General features: G+C 37.1%; 5 protein-coding genes across 10 annotated transcripts in view; 4 read left to right on the top strand and 1 right to left on the bottom strand.

Moving 5' to 3' along the window:
- The first annotated feature begins 1,094 nt into the window (after positions 1–1,094).
- On the top strand, positions 1,095–4,674 carry LOC113509038. The gene is made up of 3 exons (XM_026892296.1): positions 1,095–1,386; positions 3,026–3,179; positions 4,266–4,674. The coding sequence occupies exons 1-3, from the start codon at positions 1,282–1,284 to the stop codon at positions 4,583–4,585; spliced, it is 579 nt and encodes a 192-aa protein (XP_026748097.1). The 5' UTR covers positions 1,095–1,281; the 3' UTR covers positions 4,586–4,674.
- A 2,110-nt stretch (positions 4,675–6,784) lies between these two features.
- Positions 6,785–7,567, top strand: LOC113509039 (the record flags this gene model as incomplete). Its single annotated transcript, XM_026892297.1, has 1 exon — positions 6,785–7,567. A coding segment is annotated over one exon (690 nt), but the record flags the coding sequence as incomplete, so codon positions are not given.
- A 4,734-nt stretch (positions 7,568–12,301) lies between these two features.
- LOC113492387 lies at positions 12,302–13,696 on the top strand. Its single transcript, XM_026869869.1, has 2 exons — positions 12,302–12,644; positions 13,219–13,696. Exons 1-2 carry the CDS (start codon positions 12,410–12,412, stop codon positions 13,386–13,388), a joined length of 405 nt encoding a protein of 134 aa, XP_026725670.1. The 5' UTR covers positions 12,302–12,409; the 3' UTR covers positions 13,389–13,696.
- A 3,841-nt stretch (positions 13,697–17,537) lies between these two features.
- LOC113509043 overlaps positions 17,538–26,132 on the bottom strand; it is a 41,092-nt gene continuing 32,497 nt past the window's right edge. For 4 of the 5 annotated variants that reach the window (XM_026892310.1, XM_026892309.1, XM_026892308.1 and 1 more), the window contains exons 2-3: positions 19,250–19,463; positions 17,538–18,050 (exon numbers count right to left, since the gene is read on the bottom strand). In XM_026892310.1, coding sequence (XP_026748111.1) covers positions 17,648–18,050; positions 19,250–19,368 — 522 coding nt within the window. In that variant the 5' untranslated portion in view covers positions 19,369–19,463 and the 3' untranslated portion in view covers positions 17,538–17,647. Of the gene's footprint in view, positions 18,051–19,249; positions 19,464–22,893; positions 23,223–26,132 lie in introns of those variants that run through there. The other variant, XM_026892307.1, reaches the window with a different exon arrangement.
- The window catches only part of LOC113509041 (segmentation protein cap'n'collar-like), a 155,392-nt gene continuing 152,709 nt past the window's right edge, over positions 23,450–26,132 (top strand). For both annotated transcript variants that reach the window (XM_026892304.1, XM_026892306.1), the window contains exon 1: positions 23,450–23,623. The gene's annotated coding sequence lies outside the window, so the exon portion shown is untranslated. The remainder of the gene's footprint in view (positions 23,624–26,132) is intronic.

Consider the following 26,132-nt stretch of genomic DNA (forward strand, 5'->3'; position numbering starts at 1 on the left):
AATTCATCTGTATTTTGATTTTTGATTGTTATTAAGCTCAAATCTAGTCATCGTCATTAAATTTTGCTTCAAGTAATGTTATAAGATATATTTTTTAGTTTTATGAGGAAATGTTTGAGTTCACAGAAAACGCTATATCAAAATATAAGATTAAATTTCATAATCTCAAAACCCCCGACGGTAAAAACCTTCAACCCCACAACATTTAAACGGCTCGACCGATTTTTATCCTGTCTAAAAACACTTGCACATAAATCACCTTTAATACAAACGTACTGAACTTACAATTATTGTGTAGAAAAAATGCTAAGAATACGAAAATTGACATTTTAAGCCAAATTTCATTCAGTCATCGGCCGTTGTAAATAGCAGAATTGGGGCCCAGTTCGCCTACATTCTGGAATCACCGCCAAAATTAAGACTTACATTTTGCCACGTCTTTATAAATTCACTTTTCTTGTTTGTTTGTCGTTCCGGTTGGATTTTTGCAACTCAATTTTGAGGCACTTCCCGATAAGCTAGCCGGCTGAAATTTTCAGGGTAGCTTCAAACCCGATGACAATGCAATTTACAACTATAAAAACGGCTTTACCGATTTTGATGAAATTTGAATGGAGTGATATTTAAGAACGTTTTAGATTTTTTTTATCTACAATTTTTTGTATTATTTGTGCGGTTTTTAGCCAGACTTATTTAATAACATTCTATGAAAATATATTCGGTGTTATTGCTTTGGATTTCGAGGTAAGTAATTCGATCTAATTCATTAAATTAAATAAAAATGTTGTCAAATTCAACGCGACACGGAAGGTCGCCTAGCAATTTGTTCACCGCACCAAACGTAGCTTGACCTCGATTTTCATTTCAACAAAAATTCATGAGGTACAGAATGAATAGGGATAGACAACGGAGCCTTAAAAACAGGTTTCCATTTTCGCCATTTGCAATAACAACATATTTTTCTTGCTTTTTTATTTTTAAAATAGATTCCTGCACTAATCCTTATGACACGAGGGGTTTCACAAACATTCAAGTCACATGCACAAAGACACCCAGACTCAGAACAAGCATTCGTTGATCACACAAATGCTTGTCCTACGCGGGGATCGAATCAACACGTCGCGCTCAGTGCTCATCTTAAACTATTTAACAAAACTCTTGCTCTCAAATTAGTCTCGCAATATACGTGTAGATAATACCAATAGCCTGTACCTACCCTAATTAAGTTATTTTTTAATTCCTTTAGGTTTCAGACCATGCTATACCCAAACGCATTCAGCCATGATGATTCGTCGCATGGCCACGGATGTTATAAAAGAAACTTATCGCAGAATGGATCGCGTCGAATATATAAAACAGGATAATTTTAACACGGTTGGATACGAGGTAAAACCATTCTTATAGAAGACGATCTTTATTAAAAATCAAAAGAAAATCCGAATCAGGGTCCCAATTCTCTTTCGACGACCTCCGTGGTCGAGTGACGTACGCACCGGTTTCAAGGTGTCGCTAGCTCTGAGGTCCCGGATTCGATCCCCGGTCGGGTCAATGTAAAAATTCACATTTCTGCATTGTCTCGGGTCTGGGTGTTTGTGGTACCTTCATTGTATCTGAATTCCATAACACAAGTGCTTTAGCAAGTTACTTTGGGTTCAGAACAATGTATGTGATGTTGTCCGCATTTATTAATTAATTCTGCTATTCACAATGTCCAATGAATGAATGGCAATTGGATTATCACTATTCGTATTATTCTAAGTATTTTTCCAACACATCATCATCGTCCTAGCCTTTTCCCAACTATATTGGGGTCGGCTTCCAGTCTAACCGGTTTCAGCTGAGTACCAGTGTTTTACAAGGAGCAACTGCCTATCTGACCTCCTCAACCCAGTTACCTTGGCAACACGATACGACTTTTCAAGTTTCTGACTACCTGTAACGACTGTCAATGATGTAGGAATAACACCCACAATTTAACGTGCCTTCCGAAACACGTAGGAAATCGTTATGACAAAGAAAGCGTGGTTTAACCTGTGATCGATGCACTTCTGCGATTATAGCTGAGCCACGAATGAATGGCAATTGGATTAAATTATCACTCTTTTGAGCAATTTTTCAACACAATAATTGGGAATTCAGTAAGAGACGGAACGCTTACAGACAATACAGTGAATTTCCAATTATTGTTTTGCAAAAAAAATCTTAAGAGAATAGGACAGTGTGAAGCCGAAAATCGATCTCAGTGGCTTGCACTTGGAGAGGCCTATGTCCAGCAGTGGATTGCGATAGGCTGATGATGATGATGATGATGAGGACAGTGTAAAATTTAATCGATTTGCCATTCATTCAACGGCCATTGTAAATAGCAGAATTGGGGCCCTGACAGCATCCAGTTTCGCCCACCATTCACCGCTTCCTAAGTGATTTGCTGCGAAAGGAGAAACAAGCTGGGGAGTTTGTTGCTTTCTTTTATCTAGTCTCAAACTAAACAAAGCTTGTATTATGAGTACTAGACAACTGATAAACATGCTTATATATATATTTCTAAATACATACATAATGTTGATAAATTTCACCCAGACACAGGACAAAATGATCACACTCTTCACACAAACGTTTGTCCTGGATGGGAATCGAATCTACGACCTTTAGTTTAGCAGTCAGGGCCACTAACCACAAGACCAACGCCAGTCAAAGTTATTTGAAGTCTTTTGTAAATTGACCAACGTTTTTATTATACACTCACTTTCTTGTTTGTTTGTTTGTTTGTTTGTCGTTCCGATTGGATTTTTGTACTCAATTTTGAAACACTTCCCGATAAGCTAGCAGGCTGAAATTTTGAGAGTAGCTTCAAACCCGATGACAATGCAATTTACAACTATAAAAACGGCTGGACCGATTTTGATAAAATTTGAATCTGAACATTTAAAAACGTGGGTATTTAGATTTTTTTAAATCTATTTATTTTATATTCAACTTAAACGAACGGATTAAACTTTTAGCTAAAATTTTATAACCTTTTTAGGTCGGATACTTGGTATTTGTAATAAATGAGAGATATCGACGGATGATCGACAAATACAACACGACAATGACTATGCAAGGAGCTCTGTATCAAATGGAACACGTCATGTTCTTACAAGACGTCGAAATGAACTACTGGGAGCTTGAACATTTGAGTAAGTTTTGAAAGAAACTTCTTTCGGCTCATGAGGGTAAAATTTTTACAGATACAGATATTTGACTGGCCTGTTGGTCTAGTGGTTAGTGACCCTGACTGCTATACCGGAGGTCGTGGGTTCGATTCCCACCCAGGACAATGTTTGTGTGATGAGCACGATCATTTGTTCTGTGTCTGGGTGTAATTTATCTATAATATGTATGTATTTAGAACTATATAAGTATGTTTATCAGTTGTCTAGTACTCATAACACAAGCTCTGCTTAATTTGAGACTAGATGGCGTTGTGTGAATATTGTCCAACATTATATTATTATTATATATTTACCATCACGCCGGTATGCAAAGGAAGTGTCGAAAGAGAGAGAGAGCGATAGAGACCGATTGAGAGAGGGTGAACGAGCAAGTGAGAAAGATTGAGAGAAAAAGTGAGACAGAGCGAACGTCGTATCACGCATAGTGCTAATGAGTGAGAGGTGGGAGAGAGTTATAGTGAGAAAGATTGAACGAGAGAGAGGATACGGGATATCGAGAAATAATACACGCATATTGGTTGTGTATTCGTTTACTATTTAATCTATACTAGTAAACCGTTACATCATTTAATAATGAATTAGTCTCATGATAGTCATTTAAAAGTAATAATGCAAAATAATATAACAATCGTGGCTAAATTACAACTGCACAAATTGATCGATAGCAGATTCCACATGATAGCTCGGATCTGTGGATAGGTGTCCATTAACGTCATAACGAGTTCTTCCGTGTTTCGGAAGGCACGGCAAATTCTGAGTCCCGGTTGTTGTACACAGCTTTGACAGTGGTTACAGGTAGTCGGAAGCTTGAAAGTCTGACAATCAGTATCGTGTTGTCCAGGTAACTGGGTTGAGGAGGACAGATAGGCAGTCGCTCTGCGAAACACTGGTACTTAGCTGAACCCGGTTAGACTTTAAGCCGACTCCAACAAAGTTGGGAGAAGGCTAGGATGATGATGATGAGTCAAACACATAATACACAAGAAGCCCTCACTGTCTCAGTCCTGATACACTTCATCTACCCTATTTTAAATAACCTATTTATTTTAGTGAACATGCTACACGAAGTGGAGAGAAAATACAAAATAGAAACAAGTATTCTCTCAACTTATCATGAGATGAATTCAAAGGAGGTACAAGAAGAAAAGGCTCGCATAGCCAAGGAGAAAAAAGCTGCAAAGATGAAGGGCAAAGGAGTTGGGAGTGACCCATTAGGATCAAACTATCCAGGGCAGAATAGGCCCAGGAAGAAGAAGAAGCAATTTGTATTATCTGATTACATCAAAAATAGGCTCAATCCGACCACGACGCAGAAGACAAGATGGTGGTGGCCTATTGAATACGGATGGGAAATCGATTATTGGTGGTAGTTTACGACGTTGTATTTTCTCTTCTTGAAATGAAACGGCTTTTACGGATTTTATCGCGGTTCAGGTCTTGATCATGATACCTGCAAAGGTGTCGAAACGTCGGGAACTAAAATCTAAAATTAAACAATAAAATCCGTAAAAGTAGTTTTATTTCAATGTCTAATATTCGCGTATACCTTAGAATCCAGTTCTTTTCTTCTTCTTTTTTTCATATATAAAAATGAATTGCTGTTCGTTAGTCTCGCTAAAGCTCGATAACGGCTGAACCGGTTTGGCTCATCTCATCATCATCATCATCATCATCATCATCATCATCAATAATATCATCATCATCGCTCATCTTAGTCATTGAAATTTTCGTCCAGAAAGGTTTAGCCGGCGAGAAAATATGGCCAAATTTTGTGGTAAGACAAAAAAATCTGTAAAATAACCATGGGATCGAGTATCACGCGGGCAATACCACGGGAAACGACTAGTTTGACCTATTTACAAACGAAATGGAATACTTATCATTTTTTTTATTCACGTGATTTCATTTTGGCAATAGGATATTTGACTAAGGGCCAATTTTTCAATGGTCAGATAACTTTTATTTGACGTTTTGACAGTTTTTGCATAGAAAATATGTCAAACAGCCATATTTATTCCTCAGATAGAAGTTAAGTGATGATTGAGAAATCGGCCCTAAATCTAATAATATATATCTGTTTTGTCCGTCAGACAGATCTATATCTATATTACTAATATATAACGCTAAAGAGTTTGTTTGTTTGTTTGTTTGAACACGTTAATCTCAGGAACTATTGGTTCAAATTGAAAAATTATTTCTGTGTTGTCAGAAAAGTTATCTGGCGATTGAAAAATCGGCTCTTAGTCAAATTACCTATTGCAGCGTATGTATGTAACATCTAGTGGACTTATGTTGAAATTAGCTTCACCTTGCTAAAAAATCTGTTTTTCAAATAATGTTTCATTAATAATGTTAAATAAAGATTTTAAACAAAACTTGCTTTTTTGTCGATAAAATATATTGTCTTAATATTCCCACTAGTTGATAAGTAATGTCAGGATAGTCCAGGGGTTGTCAACTTACATTCGGAAGATTGCGGAAGCGTTCTCGGTCTGCCTCTTAGTTTATTTAGACTGGAAGCCGACCCCAACATAGGTGGGAAAAAGTTATAGACGATGATGAAATAATAATATAAAAAAAAATATGATAGATCTTATTCATCAAAAGGTTTATTAAAATTAGTTAGCTATTGTTGAAAACAAACTGTTTTACAGATTGGTATTTCTTTTATTTTTTTGTATTTGGGCAAATAAATAGCTTGTATTTTTGACTCGTCAGACCAAAAAGGTTGCTAACTCCTGAGCTAGGCTATAGGTATAAAAGTTACGAAATGATAGAAATCAGCACACAATTAAGAGGAAGACACACAGAAAGAAAGATTAAGTTACAATGTCCCTAGAATAAAGACCAACCATGCCTCTTAAAAAAAATTTTCTCGTGTGAACGACGTAGGTAAGCGTAATTTAGAGGCATCTGCCTGTAGCCAAGGCTCTAGACAGGTGGACTGCATTTCAACTGCAATCCAACCGCAAATTGCATTTCAAGTACAGTTCAATTGCAGTCGGCGAGCAATGGGATTGCAGGATTGGTTTGCAGTTCAATTGCAGTCGTGCCAACTGCATTCAAACTGCAATCCAACCGCAAATTGCAGTTTGTCGATCAAGAAATTAAGCCTATCGAGAATATTAAACAATTACCTCTAGACCTTTACGTTCCCATCTTGACTCCTTCCAGCCCAAAGTTAGCTTGTAGCCAGTTATAACCCTCATCTTCCAAAACAAAACACCGCATCGAGACTTAGATCAGTTGTTAAACCAAAGACGTCGGCAAAATGGCTGCCAGACTAATATGGGGTTGGGCGGGTCACGTTAACCACTAACCGCTGGGTAAAAAAAAAATCAAAAAAAATCAAAAATTGTTGATTCTTTAACATAACCTTTTACATTCAGTCTTACATAGAGACCTCCTTTTAAGTAAGCATATACCTGTGTTAAGAGGCCCCGCTCTTCAAACTATAAGGAAACTTGGTAAAAGTTGTGTACAAAGAATAATATTTGTAAATACAATCAAAATTCACAAAAGTCACCACACAATGGGAGACAGCGGATATGGCGAGACGATCTTAACGCTTACCACGCGGGCTGGTTCCATACGACTCAGAACAGAGAATCGTGGCAGGATTTGGTAGAGGTCTTTGCCCAGAAGTGAGACACAGCGGGCTAGACAAAAAAAAATTAACAAATCCCTTTTCAGTTTCAGCTACATTCGAAAATCCGGAACTCCAGAAAATTTACAATCAATCAATTTTCCACGACCTATCTTGGAACATCAAATTACTGCTTTTCAAAGAAGTTTTCAATGCTGAAGGGAATCCAAGTACTGGAGACTTGGGTCCAGAAGCTGTGCCTCAAAGAAGGGTACCAAGTATCGAGTCTTTAGTCCAAAGACGACAGGACGACGACACAAGAGACCCAGGGGAAGATGACAACAACATGAGATTAAAACTATTCCGACTTATGTACGAGACAGTTCGGGACAGCGACCTGAAATGCAAAAGAGCTGAGTTAATCAGAACTCATTATGAAAACTCAACGACTTTCGAAATAGGATACTTAATGGGGGATGTTATGGACAAATTTAATATTATGTCGGACATAACTATGACACTGAAACGTTTATTTCGAGAGTGGAAACCAATTGAACACATCAATGCTTATGAACAAATTGCTAATCAAGCGATTGAAATTAATCATTTGATTGATATAATGAGGGGTATGAATAAAAAGAATGAAACTTCTACGCCGCCCCCGAAGGGATAAAGTTTAAGTGTTTTCTGTCTAATTAACATCGCCTCTTAAGGATTACAATATATTCCACAACTTTCACACAACGCCATCTAGTCTCAAACTAAGCAAAGCTTGTATTATGATTACTAGACAACTGATAAACATACTTATTCATTTCTAAATACATACACAATATAGATAAATCACACCCAGACACAGAAAAAACGGTCATGCTCATTACTCATTTGTCCTGGGTGGGAATCGAACTCACGACCTATGGTATAGCAGTCAGGGTCACTAACCACTAGACCAGCAGACCAGTCGAATATACTGATATGTGTGTGTCAACTTTAATATATGTTTCTTCAATTGCGAAAGCGAGACAACATTCTACGTCGTCTATTGCTTTCTCTCTTCCGCAGCTGTCGCTTTTGTTCTTTAAGAGGTGATGATAGGGACACTGGTTTTTTTCAAGAGGTTTGATTTGACCTTGAAGAGATAGTTTAATCTATTGTTGTTATTTTTATTTTTCAATCTATTTATAAACCAATAAACATATTTTTGAAAAAGTCTTCTTGTTTTAATTAAAACTTACCTTTATGTTTGTTGTAAATACTTTTTTTGTTATTATTTTTTAAGTTTTCATGAACTGTTTGGCTGCCTCTGACCCTTTCTTCAGATGTGAAAACATCAATCTCGCTTTGAGTTGAGAGGAAGGGAGTGTCAGACTTATTCTGACAACATTTCTATAAATTTTAAAAAATCCTTAAAAAAAGTGTGAGACACTGACCGTTTTGTAAAAAGTCATATTTTTCCAAAGAAAATGCTCAGTTTTTTATTTATTTATTCTTTATAGCAGCAACACAAAATCATCATCTATGTCAAATTTCAACAAAGATACAGCCTTTCATGAGATATAGTCTAGAGGCAGGCGGAGAGAAAGCGGATCTTCAGCTATATAGGGTTCTGTTTTCACCCTTTTAGTACTGAACCCGATAGACGAATTTAAGCAGTCATGTTTACATACAAACGATATGATACGTCATATACTTTTTATAATGATATTGTAAACTGAGATCACAGCGTGCTGCTGGGGAGTTTGTTGCTCTGCTTCTTCTCTCACAGCAAGAGCACTTAGGAAGCGGTGAAGGCTGAGCGAAACTGGGTGCTGTCCAATGTAATTTGACCTTCAATAAGTGCTACGTTATAACCTAAATTGTATAAAAGAATTTTGATTATTTTTCACAGTTAAAAACACATTTTCTTTTAGATGTGTCTCCAAAACCCTACACCCCACATCCCTTGGGAACTCCAGACCTAAAAGACGTAGAAAACATCCTGAAATATTATTCAACTGATGCAAATACTGGTTTAAGTTCTAAGAAACGAAAACGGTTTGACCTGGAGCAATATTTATAAAATAAACTAAATACTACAACCATGAAGACGACGAAACGATGGCCATTAGAATACGGGTGGTAAAAAGTGTACGATAAAACAAGGTGCATTGAGCTATTTTTAAGGTAAAATTTGGACGTGAATTAAGACAAAATATAAAGATTATAATAAAAATTATTCTTTCTTTTGTTTATTCCTTAAAAAAAAACGACTCCCGCAGTAAGGAATTTAATCCTTGTGTCGCGGGAGGTTTGACAAACATACAAATCACATGCACAAAGACACCCAGACTCTGGTCAAGCATCATCGGGCTAGCCTTTTCCCAACTATGTTGGGGTCGGCTACCAGTCAAACCGGTTTCAGCTAAGTACCAGTGTTTTACAAGGAGCGACTGCCTATCTGACCTCCTCAACCTAGTTACCTGGGCAACACGATACCTCTTGGTAAGACTGGCTGTCAGACTTTTCAAGCTTCTGACTACCTGTAACGACTGTCAAAGATGTAGGAATGACAGCCGGGACCCACAATTTAACGTGCCTTCCGAAACACGACTCTGGTCAAGCATTCGTGGATTAAAACGCTTGTCCTACGCGGGGATCGAATCAACACGTCGCACATAGGTTTGTCGTGGTGACCTCAACCACTCTGCTATCCGTGCAGTCATCTGCAGTCAACTCTCAACCTGTTCATAAAATAATTCTGTTTCAGTAATTTTAAAGCAAACGAATGCGACCCTCTAAAAACACTGTTTTCTATTCACCCCATTTTACGGTATTATATGAAAAATAAATATTTTATTTTATTTGTTTATTTATTTATTTATCACACTAATCTACCATTACAGTTTACTCAACCTAATGCGGTAGCTAGGACTAAACAAAGGTCTAAGTATTTATGTGAACTAGGGTTTCAAAGATTGAATTATTATGCACATAGTTGCAGGTCTTAATTCCAGCAACTGTTTTAATATGTAATTTTCTGATAATTCTGATATGCATAGGCAATAAGTTAGCCTGATAAACATGCCCATCATTGCTCCTCCTGGAATTGCTTGTTGCTTCATACACTTTTCTCCTAGATAGCAAATCCTTACTATTTACGATTCCCATGTTTCAAATAAATAAAACTTGCTCTGTGTCAATTTATTTTGTAACAATATTTCAACATAATTGACTTTAAAAAGGAGGTAGGTAAGAATTTAGGTTAGGTAAGAAGGGAGGAATTCTTGTACTTATTATATTTGTTAAATCAAAACTTCGGACTTGATGTACCGATTTTGTTGCCATTTGGTTTCATAAAAAATATAAAAACTTCATCAGATTTTTCTCAGTATACCAAAAGGGAAAATGCAAGTAATTTAATATATATCTATATCTATACTCTATACTAATATATAAAGCTGAAGAGTTTGTTTGTTTGAACGCACTAATCTCAGGAATTACTGGTCCAAATTGAAAAAATCTTTTTGTGTTGAATAGCCAATTCATCGAGGAAGGCTTTAGGCTATAAACCATCACGCTGCGACTAATAGGAGCGAAGATTCAATGGAAAATGTGAAAAAAAACATGGCAGGTATAAATCATAACTTATATCTGCGTCTCGTTGACACTTCTCGTGACCCAACGGCTGGCTTTTACCGCTGAGGATTAGCATTGCCATTCAACGTGGCAATGCTGCCAACCTTTTGGGCACACTATCATAACAGGGGGTCTAGCAATAAGTCATAGTATGAGTGACTCTTCAGTACCTGGTTACAATTATATTACTTAAAGCCGAGGTAGTATCGCCACAGAATCTGTTTAACACGGTATTTAAATACTAGCAGTTGCCCCCGACTTCGTCCGCGTGGTTAAAGATATAAGTTAGGATTTTTTTAACGGAAGCCCTCGAAGATGAATATTTTTCCCCGTTTTTGCCACACTTTTCATTGTATTTTCGCTCCTATTAGTTGCAGCGTGCTGTTATATAGCCTAAAACCTTCCTCGATGAATGGTCTATTGAATACAACAAGAATTTTTCAATTCGACCCAGTAGAACGTTCCTAAAATTAGCGCGTTCAAACAAACAAACAAACTCTTCAGCTTTATATATTAGTATAGAAGTATAGATTAGTATATAGATAAAAAGATTTCTAATTAAATAAATTAATTGGATTAAGTAATGATGCCATAAAAATATTGTGAAATAAACGGAACGTAATTTGATTAAATTCCTTTTATACAAACCATCAAAAGAAAATGGAAGTGTCGAGACAAAAAACATATTTTATTTTATGGCTAATAGGTAAGATTAAGTTTCTTTTTAAGTTATTTCGTCATCTTATTAAGAATCTGTTCAAAGTCGGACAGAAAGAATAAATAAGTTTTATTTTCCAGTCCCATCAGCACTTGGCTTGAACAATTTGATCACGAAAGAGAACAAGTACAGAGTACACGAGTTTCACGACCACATTGGCAGAGCTGATAAGGCCAAAATGATGACCTTAGCCGAGGACTTGGTTAAGGATGCTTACCTCAAAATGAGGCAAATTAAAGAAATCAGGGAAGAACATGAACCGTATTCTGCTTTCAATATCGGTGTTATTATTGGTGGGTATGGGTTTAAGTGGAGGCCTACGTTCAGCAGTGGACGGCGATAGGCTGAGATGATGATGATGATGGGAGTCTGACAACCAATCACGATACCCCTAACTAAGGGGCATCGTGTTGCCCAGGTAACTGTGTTGAGGAGGTCAGATAGGCAGTCGCTCCTTGTAAAACACTAGTACCAAGCTGAAACCGGTTAGACTGGAAGCCTAACCGGTTTCTTTATTTTTAAAGTGAAACTTCTTAAGGCGCATGATTGTATAATTTTTACGGATGTAACGTCACGCCGGTATGCAACGGAAGTGTCGAAAAAAAGAGAGAGCGATAGAGACCGATTGAGAGAGAGTAAGACAGGTCGAACGAGCGAGAAAGATTGAGAGAAAAAGTGAGACAGAGCGAACGTCGTATCACGCACAGCGCTATGGAGTGAGAGGTGGGAGAGAGCTATAGTGAGAAAGATCTCTCGTTCAGAGAGAGAATACGGGATATCGAGAAATAATACACGCCATATTGGTTGTGTATTCGTTTTCTAGTTATAGCTATTTTATTCTTTAGCACAAATGCAATGCCTTTAGTGTCGCGAATAGGATTAGCAATTAACCGTCTTAATTTTAACCGACTTCAAAAAGGCGGAGTTTGTCATTTCGTTTGTATTATGTTGATACATTCGTTACCTTAGTAATTTGGACTGGATGACCCGACTATATTGCTTTTTTTCCCACGCTTTTATGAACACACTTTTCGTTTATTTGAAGTTTGTTTATTGCTACGGTGAGATTTTTCAACTCCATTTTGGGGCACTTCCCGATAAGCTAGCAGGCTGAAATTTTCAGGGTAGCTTTAAACCCGACGACAATGCAATTTATAACTATAAAAAATGACAATATTTCATAAAATCTATTAATTTATTTCAGTTTCAAGCTCATTATTGTGTTATACATTCAAATTTATTCTCACAGGAAAAATAAGCGAAAAATTTCGCTATATGATAGAGCTATACAAAGATCTTTACAACAAAGATCAGAAAAGAACGGAACTCATCGGTCCAGGAGTAAAAGTCCTCAGACTCATTCATTACATCATAAATATGGAACTGGTACATTTTCTAGAAGTAGAAATAGATGAATTCATCCACGTTCTAGAAGTATCAGCTCATAATGACATGGTGCAGGGGAACCACATGGCTTCGGCGTTGAGAAATGGCCCGGAAGTCGAGGAGGGTAAGAAATAAAATCGGTGCTAAACTATAACGGTCTGTAGACGTGAAAATCTTTGTCATAATGAGTTTCTCCGTGTTTCGGAAGGGATGTTCAATTGTGGGTGTAATTTATACATCTTTGACAGTCGTTAAAATTTTTCAGAAGCTACAAAGTCTGACAACCAGTCTAACTAAGGGGTATCGTGTTGCCCAGGTAACTGGGTTGATTGGTCAGATAGGTAGTCGCTCTTTGTAAAACACTGGTACTTAGGTGAAACCGGTTAGACTGGAAGCCGACCACAACATAGTTGGGAACAGGCTGAGATGATGATTATTAGATATTAGGTGTCAGGATCAATATTCCCACGTTTTTATACACTCACTTTCTTGTTTGTTTGTCGTTCTGGTTGGATTTTTGCTACTCCATTTTGAGGCACTTCCCGATAAGCTAGCAGGCTGAAATTTTCAGGGTAGCTTCAAACCCGATGAAAATGCAATTTACAAAGTTATAAAAACTGTCAAACTTTGATAAAATCTGACATTTAAAAACGAGGGTATTTAGATTTTTTAAATCGTTTTTTTTTATTTACTTTCAGAGTCTTCGTCGAAAGAAGAAGAGGAGGCGAAGGTCAAGAGTAGGACGAGAGAGGAGTTCCTAATGAAGAGGCTCGGTTCAAATATTACCACCACTAAGAAGAGATTTATCGATCATTGGCCGGTAGAAGAAACCTGGTCTTTGGAAGGGGCCAACATCTATCAGAAGTAATAGATTGGCCTGTTGGTCTAGTGGTTAGCGGCCCTGACTGCTACGTCGTGGGCTCGATTCTCATTGGAGAACTTTTGTGTGATGAGTAGTTTTTTTTTGGTGTTTTGGATGTAATTTAATATTATGTGTTTATTGAAATATTATAATGGTCTGAATGGAGAGTTAGAAAACATATGTTTTTGTAAAGATTCCTATATATTATGCGAAAGACTCTGTGCTGCTTCTAGAAAAATAGGGAATTTTTTGAGATTTAAGTACCTTATATTGTATATTGAACGAAATTTTTGTTTTATTCAAAAATAGTCTACTGCAGTAGGAAATTAAATCCTTGTGTCCCGTAGTCTTCACAAGTATTCAAGTCACATGATGCACACAGACACCCAGACTCAGGACAAGTATTTGTGGATATATTTCTAAAATTATCGATGCAGACGCTTATCTGGTTGGTCAAAAAAAATTGCTCTAATTTATTTTATACAGCTCCCAACTACTGTTAAATAAAAACAATTTTTCTTGTTATTGTATTTTTTACATCTATACTCTACTATACTAATATATAAAGTTGAAGAGTTTGTTTGTTAGTTTGAACGCGCTAATCTCAGGAACTACTGGTTCAAATTTAAAAATATTTTTGAGTTTCCTCATTAATCGAGGAAGGTTTTAGGCTATATAGTCTCGCTGCGACTAATAGGAACGAGGATACAACGGAAAATGTGGGAAAAACGGGGAAAATTATTCATCTTTGAGGGCTTCCGTGGCGTGCGCTGAAAACGGTTCAAGATCTTCTAACCACGTGGACGAAGTGGCGGGCAACAGATAGTTCATTATAAGCCCGATAAAAGCACGCGATACGAGATAGATCCAAACAATGTTCTACAATTTTGTGCACCATAAAAAGGTCTACAAAATAAGTCACGATATCCTACTTACAGAATAAATGATTTCATTTCATTTCAAATTATGTATATAGGGTTTATTTAATATTCATATTTATAATGTAGCTTTTTAATCTAATCTTCTAATATACAGGGTGTAAGGAACACCGTACCACCAAAGTCGCATAATGACTTTAAAATAACGTGTTAATTAATATTAAAGAAGTCGCTACCGTCGGAGATTAATATTTATAGATTTAGTCATTTTTGAGCACGCAATGAATTGGTTACCGCGCGATCCTTACGCTCAGCGTACGTACTTACACGAACTGTAATGTGGTAGGAGGGCGACACTCGGCGACACGATCGAAACATTCGAAACGCGCGCGCATTTTATAAAAATGTTGTGATGTAACGAAAAACAATCACAAAAAAAATACCAATCAATTTACACTATTCTGACTTCAATCTGTGTCTTGTGTATTATTAAATCAAACCTACTCTTACCTTAATCTCGCTCACTTCTAACCAGATAAGGTTCGAAATGTCCGCCATCCACTTGTACACAAATTTCGGCGCGGCGCAAAATCTGCTGCTGAACCCGGGGCAGAAAGGTGGGGTCCTGAGCACACTCCATACGTAACGTGTTGAATGCGTTCACGATGCGATGACGCATTACTTCGGCGGTCTCGCATTCCGTAACGAACACCTTGTCCTTGACGTAACCCCAGAGAAAAAAGTCAAGCGGCGTCAAATCTGGCGAACGAGGTGGCCAAGCTTGCGGCCCAAATCTTCCGAGCCACTGATCGCCAAATGTTTCGGACAGGTACTGTCGCACTGGAAGTGATACGTGTGGGGGGGCACCGTCGTGTTGAAACCACGCATCCCGGTAGTGGGCCAACGGCATCTCATCGACTAAGTCTTCGATAGTTGTATTTAGAAGCTGAAGATACCGTGGCCCGTTTAGTCGCTCCGGGAGGAAAACGGGTCCAAGAACTTGCGATTTAAACAGCCCTGCCCACACGTTCACTGACCACCGAGTTTGGTGCCCTGTCTGCTGCAAAGCGTAAGGATTGGAATGAGCCCAGATGTGGGAATTGCGCCTATTCCACATCCCGTTTCTTGTGAACGTGGACTCATCCGTCCAAATTACGTTTGCAGCAAAACTAGGATTATCGCGATGTTGCTGTTGCAACCAACGACAATACGCGACACGCCGAATTTTATCGGTAGGCAACAACGCTTGCACCTTGTGCAAATGATATGCGCGCTGCCTATCGCGTCGTAAAATTCGGTGAACAGTCCAGTGCGACACACGTGTCCTGTGCCGGTTGCGTACCAACCGGGCTGCGGTACGTACACCTAGGCGCGGGTTCTGGCGCACGGCCGCGAGTACGTGGTCGGCTACAGTGGCTCGGACTGGTCTTCCAGCGCCCTCGCTCTGCGGCACTATCGGCAAGTTGTCAAGCACTCGCTGATATGCACGCACTATGACTCTAGGGTCTCCGGGGTGACGAGAACTAGGGTACCGCGTCCGGTAAATGTTTAAAGCGAGACTCGCATTGCCACGTGCTTCGCCATAACACATGAGCATGTTACCATACTCCCGGGCGGTGAAAAGACTATTAGGCATCGTAATCGCAATTAAAAAATAATAATTATTAAAAGAACACACACAAGGCACTCACTTAATTCACCTATCACAATAAAATTGTCTGCTAACACGATAATTAGTCCGCGAATTACCCGTTTGCACATGCACGTTCGATAAGCATAAGACACGAACTGAGTAAAAATAGGTACTATTTTGAAAAAAGCCGAACTTTCGGTTTTACCTTTGAGTAGTGTTGGACCTAGGTACCTATGATTCTTGATCGATAAATTACACGAGGTCGAAGTGAATATCGTAAAATTATTCTCAACAATAAAGTACTTAACTTAAACCTTTAAAATTGATTAATCACAAAATGTACTTTTGTGTAAGAACATTATTATTACATGTGACTGGAATAATTATTCGTAGGAAAAAAAAATTATAAAGATTTTTAGGCAGGAATTTCATTAGGAGATAATGATATTAGAAACAAAACAGAGTTTAAGTTCAGAAAAAATAAATTATTGTTTACAACAACACGTTTTAGAACTACAGAATTCTAAACAAAAACAAACTGTTAATAATAAAAGGTTTTAATAAATTTCGTGATAAGTTGATAAACGCTGAGAAGGTGATTTTTTATTTTATAACATGGAACCCGTGTAACAAAAATCGATGTACTATTTTATCCAGTGTCACAGGTACGTCACTCGCCGATACCGCTGTAGGTGTCGGCGACTCGCTGGCGGTGTCGACAAAGGCGGCTAGCGGTGCCTACAAAGCGCGCGGCTTTTTTTAAAGGAATAGTAGGCAGGATTACGAATAATGCGTGCGAGTGCGCGCGCAATAGTTGCGCTATCTCTTACGCTTGTCGCTCATAAGTATTGGTTCGGTTTTGACGTCACTTTCGGTTAGATTTGCAAGAGAGCGATGACCGACGAGTACCTTTACGAATCAGCTGATCGGGAGCAGTTTTTAGTGTTTCATTTACATTGCCTTTTTTTGTGAAAACGGCTTAATAATGATTTTGTTTATGAAAATATTATTGAAATACGTAGGAAAAATGATTTTATGACACATAAAATTAAAAAAACGCGAAAAAAAACTGCAATTTTCATGAAAAGACCGATGAAAAATTCCAACGCAGTGGGTTCTGGAATCATGTCTAGAACTCAGGTCCCACGGAAAAGTCACGGTGTTCCTTACACCCTGTATAAAATTCCCGTGTCACGATGTTAGTTACCGTACTCCTCCGAAACGGTTCGACCGATTTTTATGAAATTTTGTATACATATTGGGTAGGTCTGAGAATAGAACAACATCTATTTTTCATACCCCTAAGTGATAAGGGATGCTCACACTAAAAAAAAATATTTTATATTTTGGACGAAATTGTTTGTTTTAATTTTTTTTATAATGTGGCATTAAAAATACATACAACTAGAAAAAAAAAACCGCAAAACAACGTTTGCTGGGTCAGCTAGTGTAAATATAAGATATTGTATTTAAAAAAAAAGTTTCCATCAACAAATTAAAGAGTTTTTTTATAATAACTATCGTGAGTTTAATTCATTATTAAATGACGCAACGGTTTACTCACGCGTATGTATCGGGGTAGGCCGACTAGTTTCGGACCCAACCGGAGTCCTTAATCATGAGCTGACGCGGCGGGATCGCGAGTCGAACTAGTTAGGCACCCCCCATAAATACTCGTGAGTAAATCGTTGCATCATTTAATAATTAAAGAGTATATGTTCTACAAAATATACATGAATAAAAGACCACAAGAATCACCACCAGTGATCGATTTCCCAGCCGTAATCCACAGGCCACCACTTGTTATAAGGATCCCGTTTCTTTCCATATTTCGACAACGCCATGCCTCTATCAAACGCTTCCCGTAACTTCGCATTCAATTTTCTCCTCTTCCGTTTCTCCCTCTCCCTCCGCTTCTGCATTTCTTCTATGCTCTTCTTAGTGTCGTATAACTCCTGCTTCGTGGGTTTCTTCTTCTCCTTCTTCGTGAATTCTTCTTCAGCGTCATATTTTACTGGGATCTCGTGCATCATCCTAACCAAGTGGTAAATCTCGAAATATAAAACTTGAATCAGCTCGGTCCGTTTGAGAGTATTGAAGAAATTGTCTGAATGAAACTCGATCGGTCTTTTCGTGTGTTCAACTACTTTACGGAATCTGAAATGGAATTGGATTCACGATTTTGTATCTGAGTATGAAGATATTGGGCATATTAGCAAAAAAATCTGTTTGATCCATCATCGGCCTAGCCTTTTCTCAAATATGTTGTGGTCGGTTTCCAGTCTAACCGGTTTCAGCTAAGTACCAGTGTTTTACAAGGAGCAACTGTCTATCTGACCTCCTCAACCCAGTTACCTGGGCAACACGGTCATGTCAGACTTGAGTTTCTGACTACCTGTAACGACTGTCAAAGATGTAAAGGTAAAACGGTCGGGACCCGTCACACAGATTTGATATAAATATCGAATGCGTATTTTTCACTTTATCACACTCAAAAGCAAGGAAGATAAAAAGAATTTAGGTTTGGCAGTTATGGGAGCTAGTAACCTTATGAATGTATTGAGAATATATAAGTATGTTTCTCAGTTGTCTAGTACTCATAATACAAGCTTTGCTTAGTTTGAGACTAGATGGCGTTGTGTGAAGTACGCGTATAATCGGCAGTATTTTTTTCGATAAAAACTAAATGGGATTGCCCACTCACATATGTTTTAACCCAGAGGACTAAGTCTCTCTGGACAATACAATATTAATTGTTACCATGTTTTTAAATTCTATGTAGTTTGGTAAAACTTGTAGTGAACCTTTGTTGTTTTTAAATAAAAATGTATTATTATTATTATTATTTTTTGGTTTGAAAAGAGTGAGAGAGATGGTCTATGCTTTCGGTCAAGCGCTATCTCTTTCTTCACAGATGATTGGCGATCAGTTTTTATGACAAGTATGTGGCAGTGGCATGTAAATTTTTAAAGAGATAAAGACTGACCAAAATTTTTTTTCCTCTCTTTCTTTCGAAGTGCCACAATTCTCATCTCTAACGCATGTCTATTTTAATATGTCGATGGTGTGTCAATGTATTTTAATTTGCTTAATTATGTTTATCTGTTGCCTAGTTTTTATTATGTAGGACGCCCTGCGGCACGATGGACCAATGATTTGAAGAAGGTGGCTGGCAGCGGATGGATGCGGGCTGCCCAGGACCGGGATGGTTGGCGCTCTTTGGGGCCTGCGTTCAGCAGTGGACGGCGATAGGCTGAGATGATGGTGATGATGAATAAGGATATTTTAAACCGATAACTCAATCTGTCTGTATTTGTTTTTATCTAGATTTATTATGTGAAAGTTGTGGAATATACCTTTCTATAATTTCGCTCATGACATATCCTTGTTCGTATTGCGGGCTCTCCTCGTACATAAACCTCATTTCGTTCATCTCCTTGGTCCTTTGTCTCGCTTCCTCTGTGTAAATTGCCATGATTTCCAGCAAACGATGTGGGGCGTGCAAGGAGTTTGAATGCGACTTGTATTTGTTGCTGTAATGCGTCTGAGATGGAAATGCAGAGGGGATACCTGTGGAGAAAAGGGAGAAAATTTTAGGACTTTTCTTTCTTCCTACGAAAAGTCGTCAGTAATGTAAAAGAACATTCAAGTCACATGCAAAAAAACAATTACACTCAGGACGGATCCACGAATGCTTGTTCTGAGTCTGGGTGTTTTTGTGCATGTTAATTGTATGTTCGCAAGACGAAACAAGGATTAATTCCTTACTGCGGGAGTCGTTTTTTTATAAAAATGAGAAATGAGATATTCGCGAATCAGACGACTTTATGCTTGTCCTACGTGGGGAGCGAACCCGAGACACGTCACGCTCATGTAGTCCATTTACTCCCGACATTAAATTGCATGCTTGCAAAACGATGAGACTGATTGTCATCACCAGATTCATCGGATCATCAAATGACTTATTCCGCTTTGCGTTGAGCGGAAGGGAGTGTCAGACTTTTACTGACTCAAACCCACCCATGTCCCTTCCTTTGCCCTTTATGTACCGAGTAGCCCTTTCGGAAAATCCCTCTGTCCCGGCAGGCATCAGCCCTTATGAGCACCCCTGAATCGGAATGAATTCCCTTTTAACAAGTGACGTGGCTTTGACTAGTCATTTCAATACATTTGAGTGATTCGATCAAACTAGGGATGATGCCTGAATATCAAAAGAGGAAATATTTTTAGTCCCTCAGATAGATATTATTGGGCACGTTTTGATTTATTTCAACAGTGAAAGTTGACAAAGACTTGCTTTAAAGTTTAGGAGCTTGTGATGTTATAGCTCCGCAAAATTTATACACAATGTGACGTCACACGTAAGTTTTATTCACTGTAATTTTTTATGCTACTGGACGAAATTGGAAATAATTTGTTATTATACCTGGACCCCGATTCTGCTATTTACAATAACTGCAATGGCCGATGAATGAATGGTAAATGGATTAAATTTGAAATTATTCCTATTCTCTTAAGCATTTTGAAAATAAGTTAATTTTATTGACCTTGAGAGTACTGCCCTTTAATGAATTTCCAATTATTGTGTAGAATAATGGTAAAGAAAATACGAAAATTGTCAATTTAAGCCAAATTTCAATAATTCATCGGACATTGTAAATAGCGGTATTGGGGCCCTGTATCTAAACGTTCGGAAAGTTAAAATAAATAAAACAACTAGCACCAGACTTACATGATATCAAAATAAATATTCGATGAAAAAACATTTAATAATGTTCCACACATGTGATTATCGAAAAAATGCATTTAAAGAGAATTTTTTAATTAAAAAACCTTTTTAATTGTCCTATTATTTAATAGCATTTGTAATGATTAAATAACAGTACTTTGTGGACTGTGAAATTAAAACTACATGAGGTGAGTCTGAAGATAGTTCGGGGTGAGTTTGTAATGAGGTGTAGATGACTTTAGCGTGATGAATCCCGGCCCTCAGTGAAGGGTAGTTCACCGTCCGATCAGAATTAGGCCCGTGCTGGACGACGCGTACAAATAATTCAGCAAGCTCTGTGGAGCCCATTGTGGCCGATGCCTTTTTTCCAGGGTGACTTCAACCTACGTCGGGGGCACGGGGTAGGATATGTCGGACTTCCACCGATTACACCGCCTAGGGCCCCTTCTACTGCTTTAGCCAGAGTCACGGGATCGCTCGCACATGCTCTGCGCGCCGGCGGCCACTCTGGCTGGCCGTACGTTTAGACTTCTTCTCGAAGAATGGGTGTAAAAAAACCCATCCTTCACTTCTCAGTACATTCGAGCTGATGCCTGCCGGGGCACCGGGATTGTCCGAAAGAGTTCCCGAAGGACTCCTGACACTCCCTTCCCCACCAAAGCGGAAGAAGTTTTTGTCATCCGGAAAAAAAGACTGCATTAACGTTGCATTGGTGTGAGTTTTATGTGAAGTGCCGGCGTTAGGGGGGGACGTGATGGGGCGATGGCCCAGGGCGACTAATTCTGGGGGGCGCCAAGGTCTGAAGGTTGAGTTTCTTGCCTCTAAGCTCTGTGCTATTATTGATGGAATATAAATAAAAAGTACGCATCTTAAAAAAAGGTCGATTAATTTTTGAATATTCTTTTTGAAAATAATATTTTCGCCCGGGGTGTCAGTGGCCCTTACGCCGGCCCTGTTGTGATATTAAAGTGAGTTTGAAGCGCGTTTTCTTATTGAAGCATTCCGTGTCCATCATCATGATGCCGTAAGTAAGGCCGTTGTAAACTTGTATGAAGGATTGCAACGCATTGCCATACACCGACACAAAAACGCGGATGACGTAGCACGGCGGTTCAGGTTTAGTCAGTAAGAGTCAGACACTACCCATTTCCTCCCCCGAGGGAGTAAAAAAGATATTTTTATTTGTAAAACATGAGTATACATGCATACAGTGCACGCAGGATGTTAAAAAGAAAAAAAAAGGAACAGTCATGTTTAGCCATTACAGCATACAAATATAAAGAAAGAACAAAATACACTTTTGGTTACTTATTTTCCTTTTTTCTGAGCATCAAGACTCTGGCCTTGGAAATGAGAATCAATATCGTTTTACTATCTGCCAATCTTGCCGAATGTGAATGTCTCACAAGTACCTACAACGGTGAGTCCGCGCCTATACAAACTTAGCCTCTGTATAACATTATTGTAGATATGATGGACCCATGTCAATACTTCTGTTTCGGTCATATTATGTAACACAACATTAGATACGTAATTTATTTTTCTCAATAATGGCGCGACCTTGGCATCAATTTATAGGTTAGGTGTCAAAATTGACAAGCGGCCATATTGAATTTATAGAAGTTATTGTTCTTTTACCTACATACTTAATATTATCTACTTTTATATAAATGCAATATTTTGTGTTTATTTTTGATGATTGCTCACGCTGTAATAGGGATGATGACTGGGTATAAAAAGAAAAAATCTCATTAGTCCCTCAGTTAGATAATTGAAAAGTATGAGACACGTATTTGTTCCTTTTTCAGAAAAATTAGAATTGACAAAGATTAACTGCTTTAAAGTTTAGGAGAGGGGGCTTATGACGTAACGATAGAGTAAAAATTATACTCAATCGTGACGTCACGCGTAAGTTTCATTCACTGTAATTTGGACAATCTATGTTTGCGGGACAAATTAAAAAATACTTATCCATTACTATACAAAAAACTACAAGACGGACACTGCAAAACAAAATTGTCATCATCTCTAATACTAAAACATTTTAAATAAAATTGATCGCAAAGATAGGCGATTCCCTATAGCAACATTTTCGTAACGAATGGATTAATAAAAAAACCCAAGAAGTATTCAAAGCCGTGTGAAGAAAATAATCTTATAACTATTAAAGATATATCATTATTAACGATCGTAGCTACCTTGGTATTCAATGAAATTGCTTGAAGGTCTTCCAAGCGAAACTTTAAAATAAGTTTAAAAATATCTACTTACCGCACAACAAAAATATAAACATTTCAGTGGCTGTTTTACAAATCTTTCAAACCAGCTTCAAAACGTGTAAGCTGTTATGTCAATACAAAAACTACGTGTTCTTATCAAATATGATTAATCATCGCCCTTTAAAAAAAACCAAAAAGAACGGAAAATCAATATATTAACATACAACTGCGTATCAGAGTTAATGTTAACCAATCCCTTATCTAAGTTTCTATAAAACATAATTAATCTTAACAAAGGTGAACGCACAGACAGAACGAGTATTCAGAAGGCCAAACCAATATTTATACACCACAAGAGCTTCGCAAATCATAGATCAACAATCAAATTATTACAACAATTTTCCTTAAACAATAACGCCATCTAGTATCGAGCGGCGCGAACGAAAATAAAACAGCAAATCATTGGAAATATAAAAAACATTGCTTGATTTCGTTTCGGCGTCATCGCTACAGTTGAGCGCGATAAAAATATTATTTTCTTATCATATTATCACTAGGAATAAACTTGTGTGTAAAGATATTTCGTCATCGCAGTTTTTAGAGTATTAATCAGTCAGTCGTTTGCCGTACCTCGTGTATGTCGTTGCCTATTCGTCTATTAAAAAAATATTCCGTTCAACGTAATTTTGCCGCGTTTCATTTTGTTTACAAATCAAAATAATTATTTTTATTGGATTGTGAAGTGTTGTGTTTAGTAAATTGGATTTTAAACCCATTTTTCTGTAAGTTTTTATTTTATTTATTGTTTAGTTTTTATTTTAATTGATTTGTTAAGTGAAAGTATTTAGAATGATTTTTACGCAACTTATTTTTGTTGACCTATAGAATGTGTCAATTAGATGTTGTGTCTCTTTCGTGTTAAGGGATTTTTCGTATTGCTAGCTCTTTTTACCATGCGATGGGCTGACATTTTTGTTTGGTTTATCAATTACTCTAATGCTTTTTTGAAGTATTGCGTATTCATTACAAATTATAGGGCTTTTATATGTGTAGTAAGTGTAAATGACTGACACAAGAATTGTTTTAAACGAGTCCCGGGATCAATTTGTTTTCAAGAAACTGTTTTGGATATTAAATATGTAGATCCCTCCCTACTAATATTATAAATGCGAAAGTAACTCTGTCTGTCTGTTACGCTTTCACGTCTGAACCACTGAACTGATTTTAATGAAATTTGGTACAGAGATAGAGTTGACCATGAGAAAGAACATAGTTTTTATCCCCGATTTTTGAAGAGTTCTCTAGCAAACGCGATATAACCGACATCGACGCGGGCGAAAAGCTAGTATCAGATAAATTTGGTGTTATAAATTAAAAAAAAAATATATTTTACTGCGGTATTTCGATGATTTTTTTAGATATCATTTTCTATGCACTTATTTAAATCTTAAATATGTTTGCACTAAACCACACACAAAGAAAACTTTTAAAATTTAAATAAATTTCTATAAATAAATATATTAGTTTTAAAAATGAGCGGAAAAACTGATATTAATAAGAACATTATTTTTATTTTCTGAAAGCACTCAAAAACCTCTTGCATACCTATAATTTCATTGATATCATTTATTTTATAATCACAAAACAATAATAATTATAGCATTCAGAATAAAATACCACTATTACTTATCCAAAAAATGACCTCGACAATTGGTAGCTTAACCTGATAACCAATTATCAATCAAAATTGTTTATCAATCATATAAAATAGAAATTCTTCAAATCGTCAAATGTCTAACCTAAAAATAATTTTAAAATCGTTATAAAATAAGTATCTATCTGTCTCATTTTTTACCATTAAGTAAGAGAGATAGAATGACATTTAAGATTACTTTTAAATAAGATTGATTAACTAGCTATAGCTCGCGGTTTCACCCAATTGTTGCTTGCAAGTCGATAGCCGCTGCAAAAACATAACCCTATTTTCAAAAAATCGGATAATAGTCGTCTATGATTTAATACAAGATGCCAGCTATTATCATACCAAATTTCATCGTAATCGATCCAGATGTTTGAGCGTCACGAGGTTACAAAGACACATACCTACACACAAAAACTCAGGAACTTTCGCATATATAATATTAGTTTGAAAAACTGACTCGTAACCACTTAATTTGGCAGTAATTTTGAGTTTAATATAGTTATAAACCATGATTATTTACAAATAATCTGGCTTTCTATTGAAAAAAGAATTTGAAAAATTCGGTTCAGTAAATCACACACAATTTTTACGTCTTTACAACAGTGCTAACTGTAGAAATTACCAAACAAATCAAGTTAAAGAATTTAACCTTATATCGTGGGGGTTTCACAAACATTCAATTCACATGCACAAAGACACCCAGACTCAGGACAAGCATTCGTGGAGCACACAAATACAACGTCAAAATCTACCAAAATCGATGTCTTTATATTATATATATAGTAAAAAACACACACGATGTAAAAAATACTAATTTAAGACACATTTTTATAACTACAATTTTGTTATTATTGGATACTGCGTTACACAGTAACACGTGTTGTGTTGTCAGATAGACAGTCGCTCTGCAACATACTGGTGTTCAGCTGAATATAATAAACTTATAATATTTTTTACAAAAAACTTACAGCTGACTTAAAATAAACTACTAAGTCAAATTTGATGTTATTTTATTGAACCAAATGACATTATTTCACGTTAAATTAAACAATTAACAAAATCGGTTTATCCGGTCTGAAATTCTTAGGTAAAAAAAAAACATTAAGAAAAATACAGACAATTATTAAATGATGTAACGGTTTATTCACGCGTATTTATCGGGGTAGCCCGACTAGTTTCGGACCCCACCGGAGTCCTTAATCATGAGCAGACGCGGCGGGATCGCGGGCAAAATACAGATAAATTGAGTTATCAGTATAAAAATATTTTTACACTCACACACAGCCCTGTTATTCCAAAGCTCGGCATCTGTATTATCAAAATCAATACCAAAAGTTTTTATTTCAAGTAGGCCGTTATCCAGGCACTTTCAAAACGTTACAATGATGACTCTAGTTGCACGGTTCCAAAGTGTCATTCTTATGGAGAAGGACCGGCAAGAAACTACATAAGTTACTCTTTTTATATAGAAACCAGACAACAGATAAACATACTTCTTAAGCAAATTAAAATACATTAAATAATACACCATCGACATAATATACTAAAAGACAAGCCTTAGAGATGGGAATTGTGGCACTCCGAAAGAA

This window comes from Trichoplusia ni, chromosome 3 (genome assembly GCF_003590095.1).
Source record: "Trichoplusia ni isolate ovarian cell line Hi5 chromosome 3, tn1, whole genome shotgun sequence".
NCBI lineage: Eukaryota > Metazoa > Arthropoda > Insecta > Lepidoptera > Noctuidae > Trichoplusia > Trichoplusia ni.

Excerpts from the sequence above, each read along its gene's own strand:
- LOC113492387 (XM_026869869.1), top strand. The coding sequence starts at position 12,410 with ATGATAGAGCTATACAAAGATCTTTACAACAAAGATCAGAAAAGAACG. Across the intron at positions 12,645-13,218 it reads TGGCCCGGAAGTCGAGGAGG|AGTCTTCGTCGAAAGAAGAA; the intron begins GTAAGAAATAAA and ends ATTTACTTTCAG.
- LOC113509038 (XM_026892296.1), top strand. The coding sequence starts at position 1,282 with ATGATGATTCGTCGCATGGCCACGGATGTTATAAAAGAAACTTATCGC. Across the intron at positions 1,387-3,025 it reads TTAACACGGTTGGATACGAG|GTCGGATACTTGGTATTTGT; the intron begins GTAAAACCATTC and ends TAACCTTTTTAG. Across the intron at positions 3,180-4,265 it reads CTGGGAGCTTGAACATTTGA|TGAACATGCTACACGAAGTG; the intron begins GTAAGTTTTGAA and ends TATTTATTTTAG.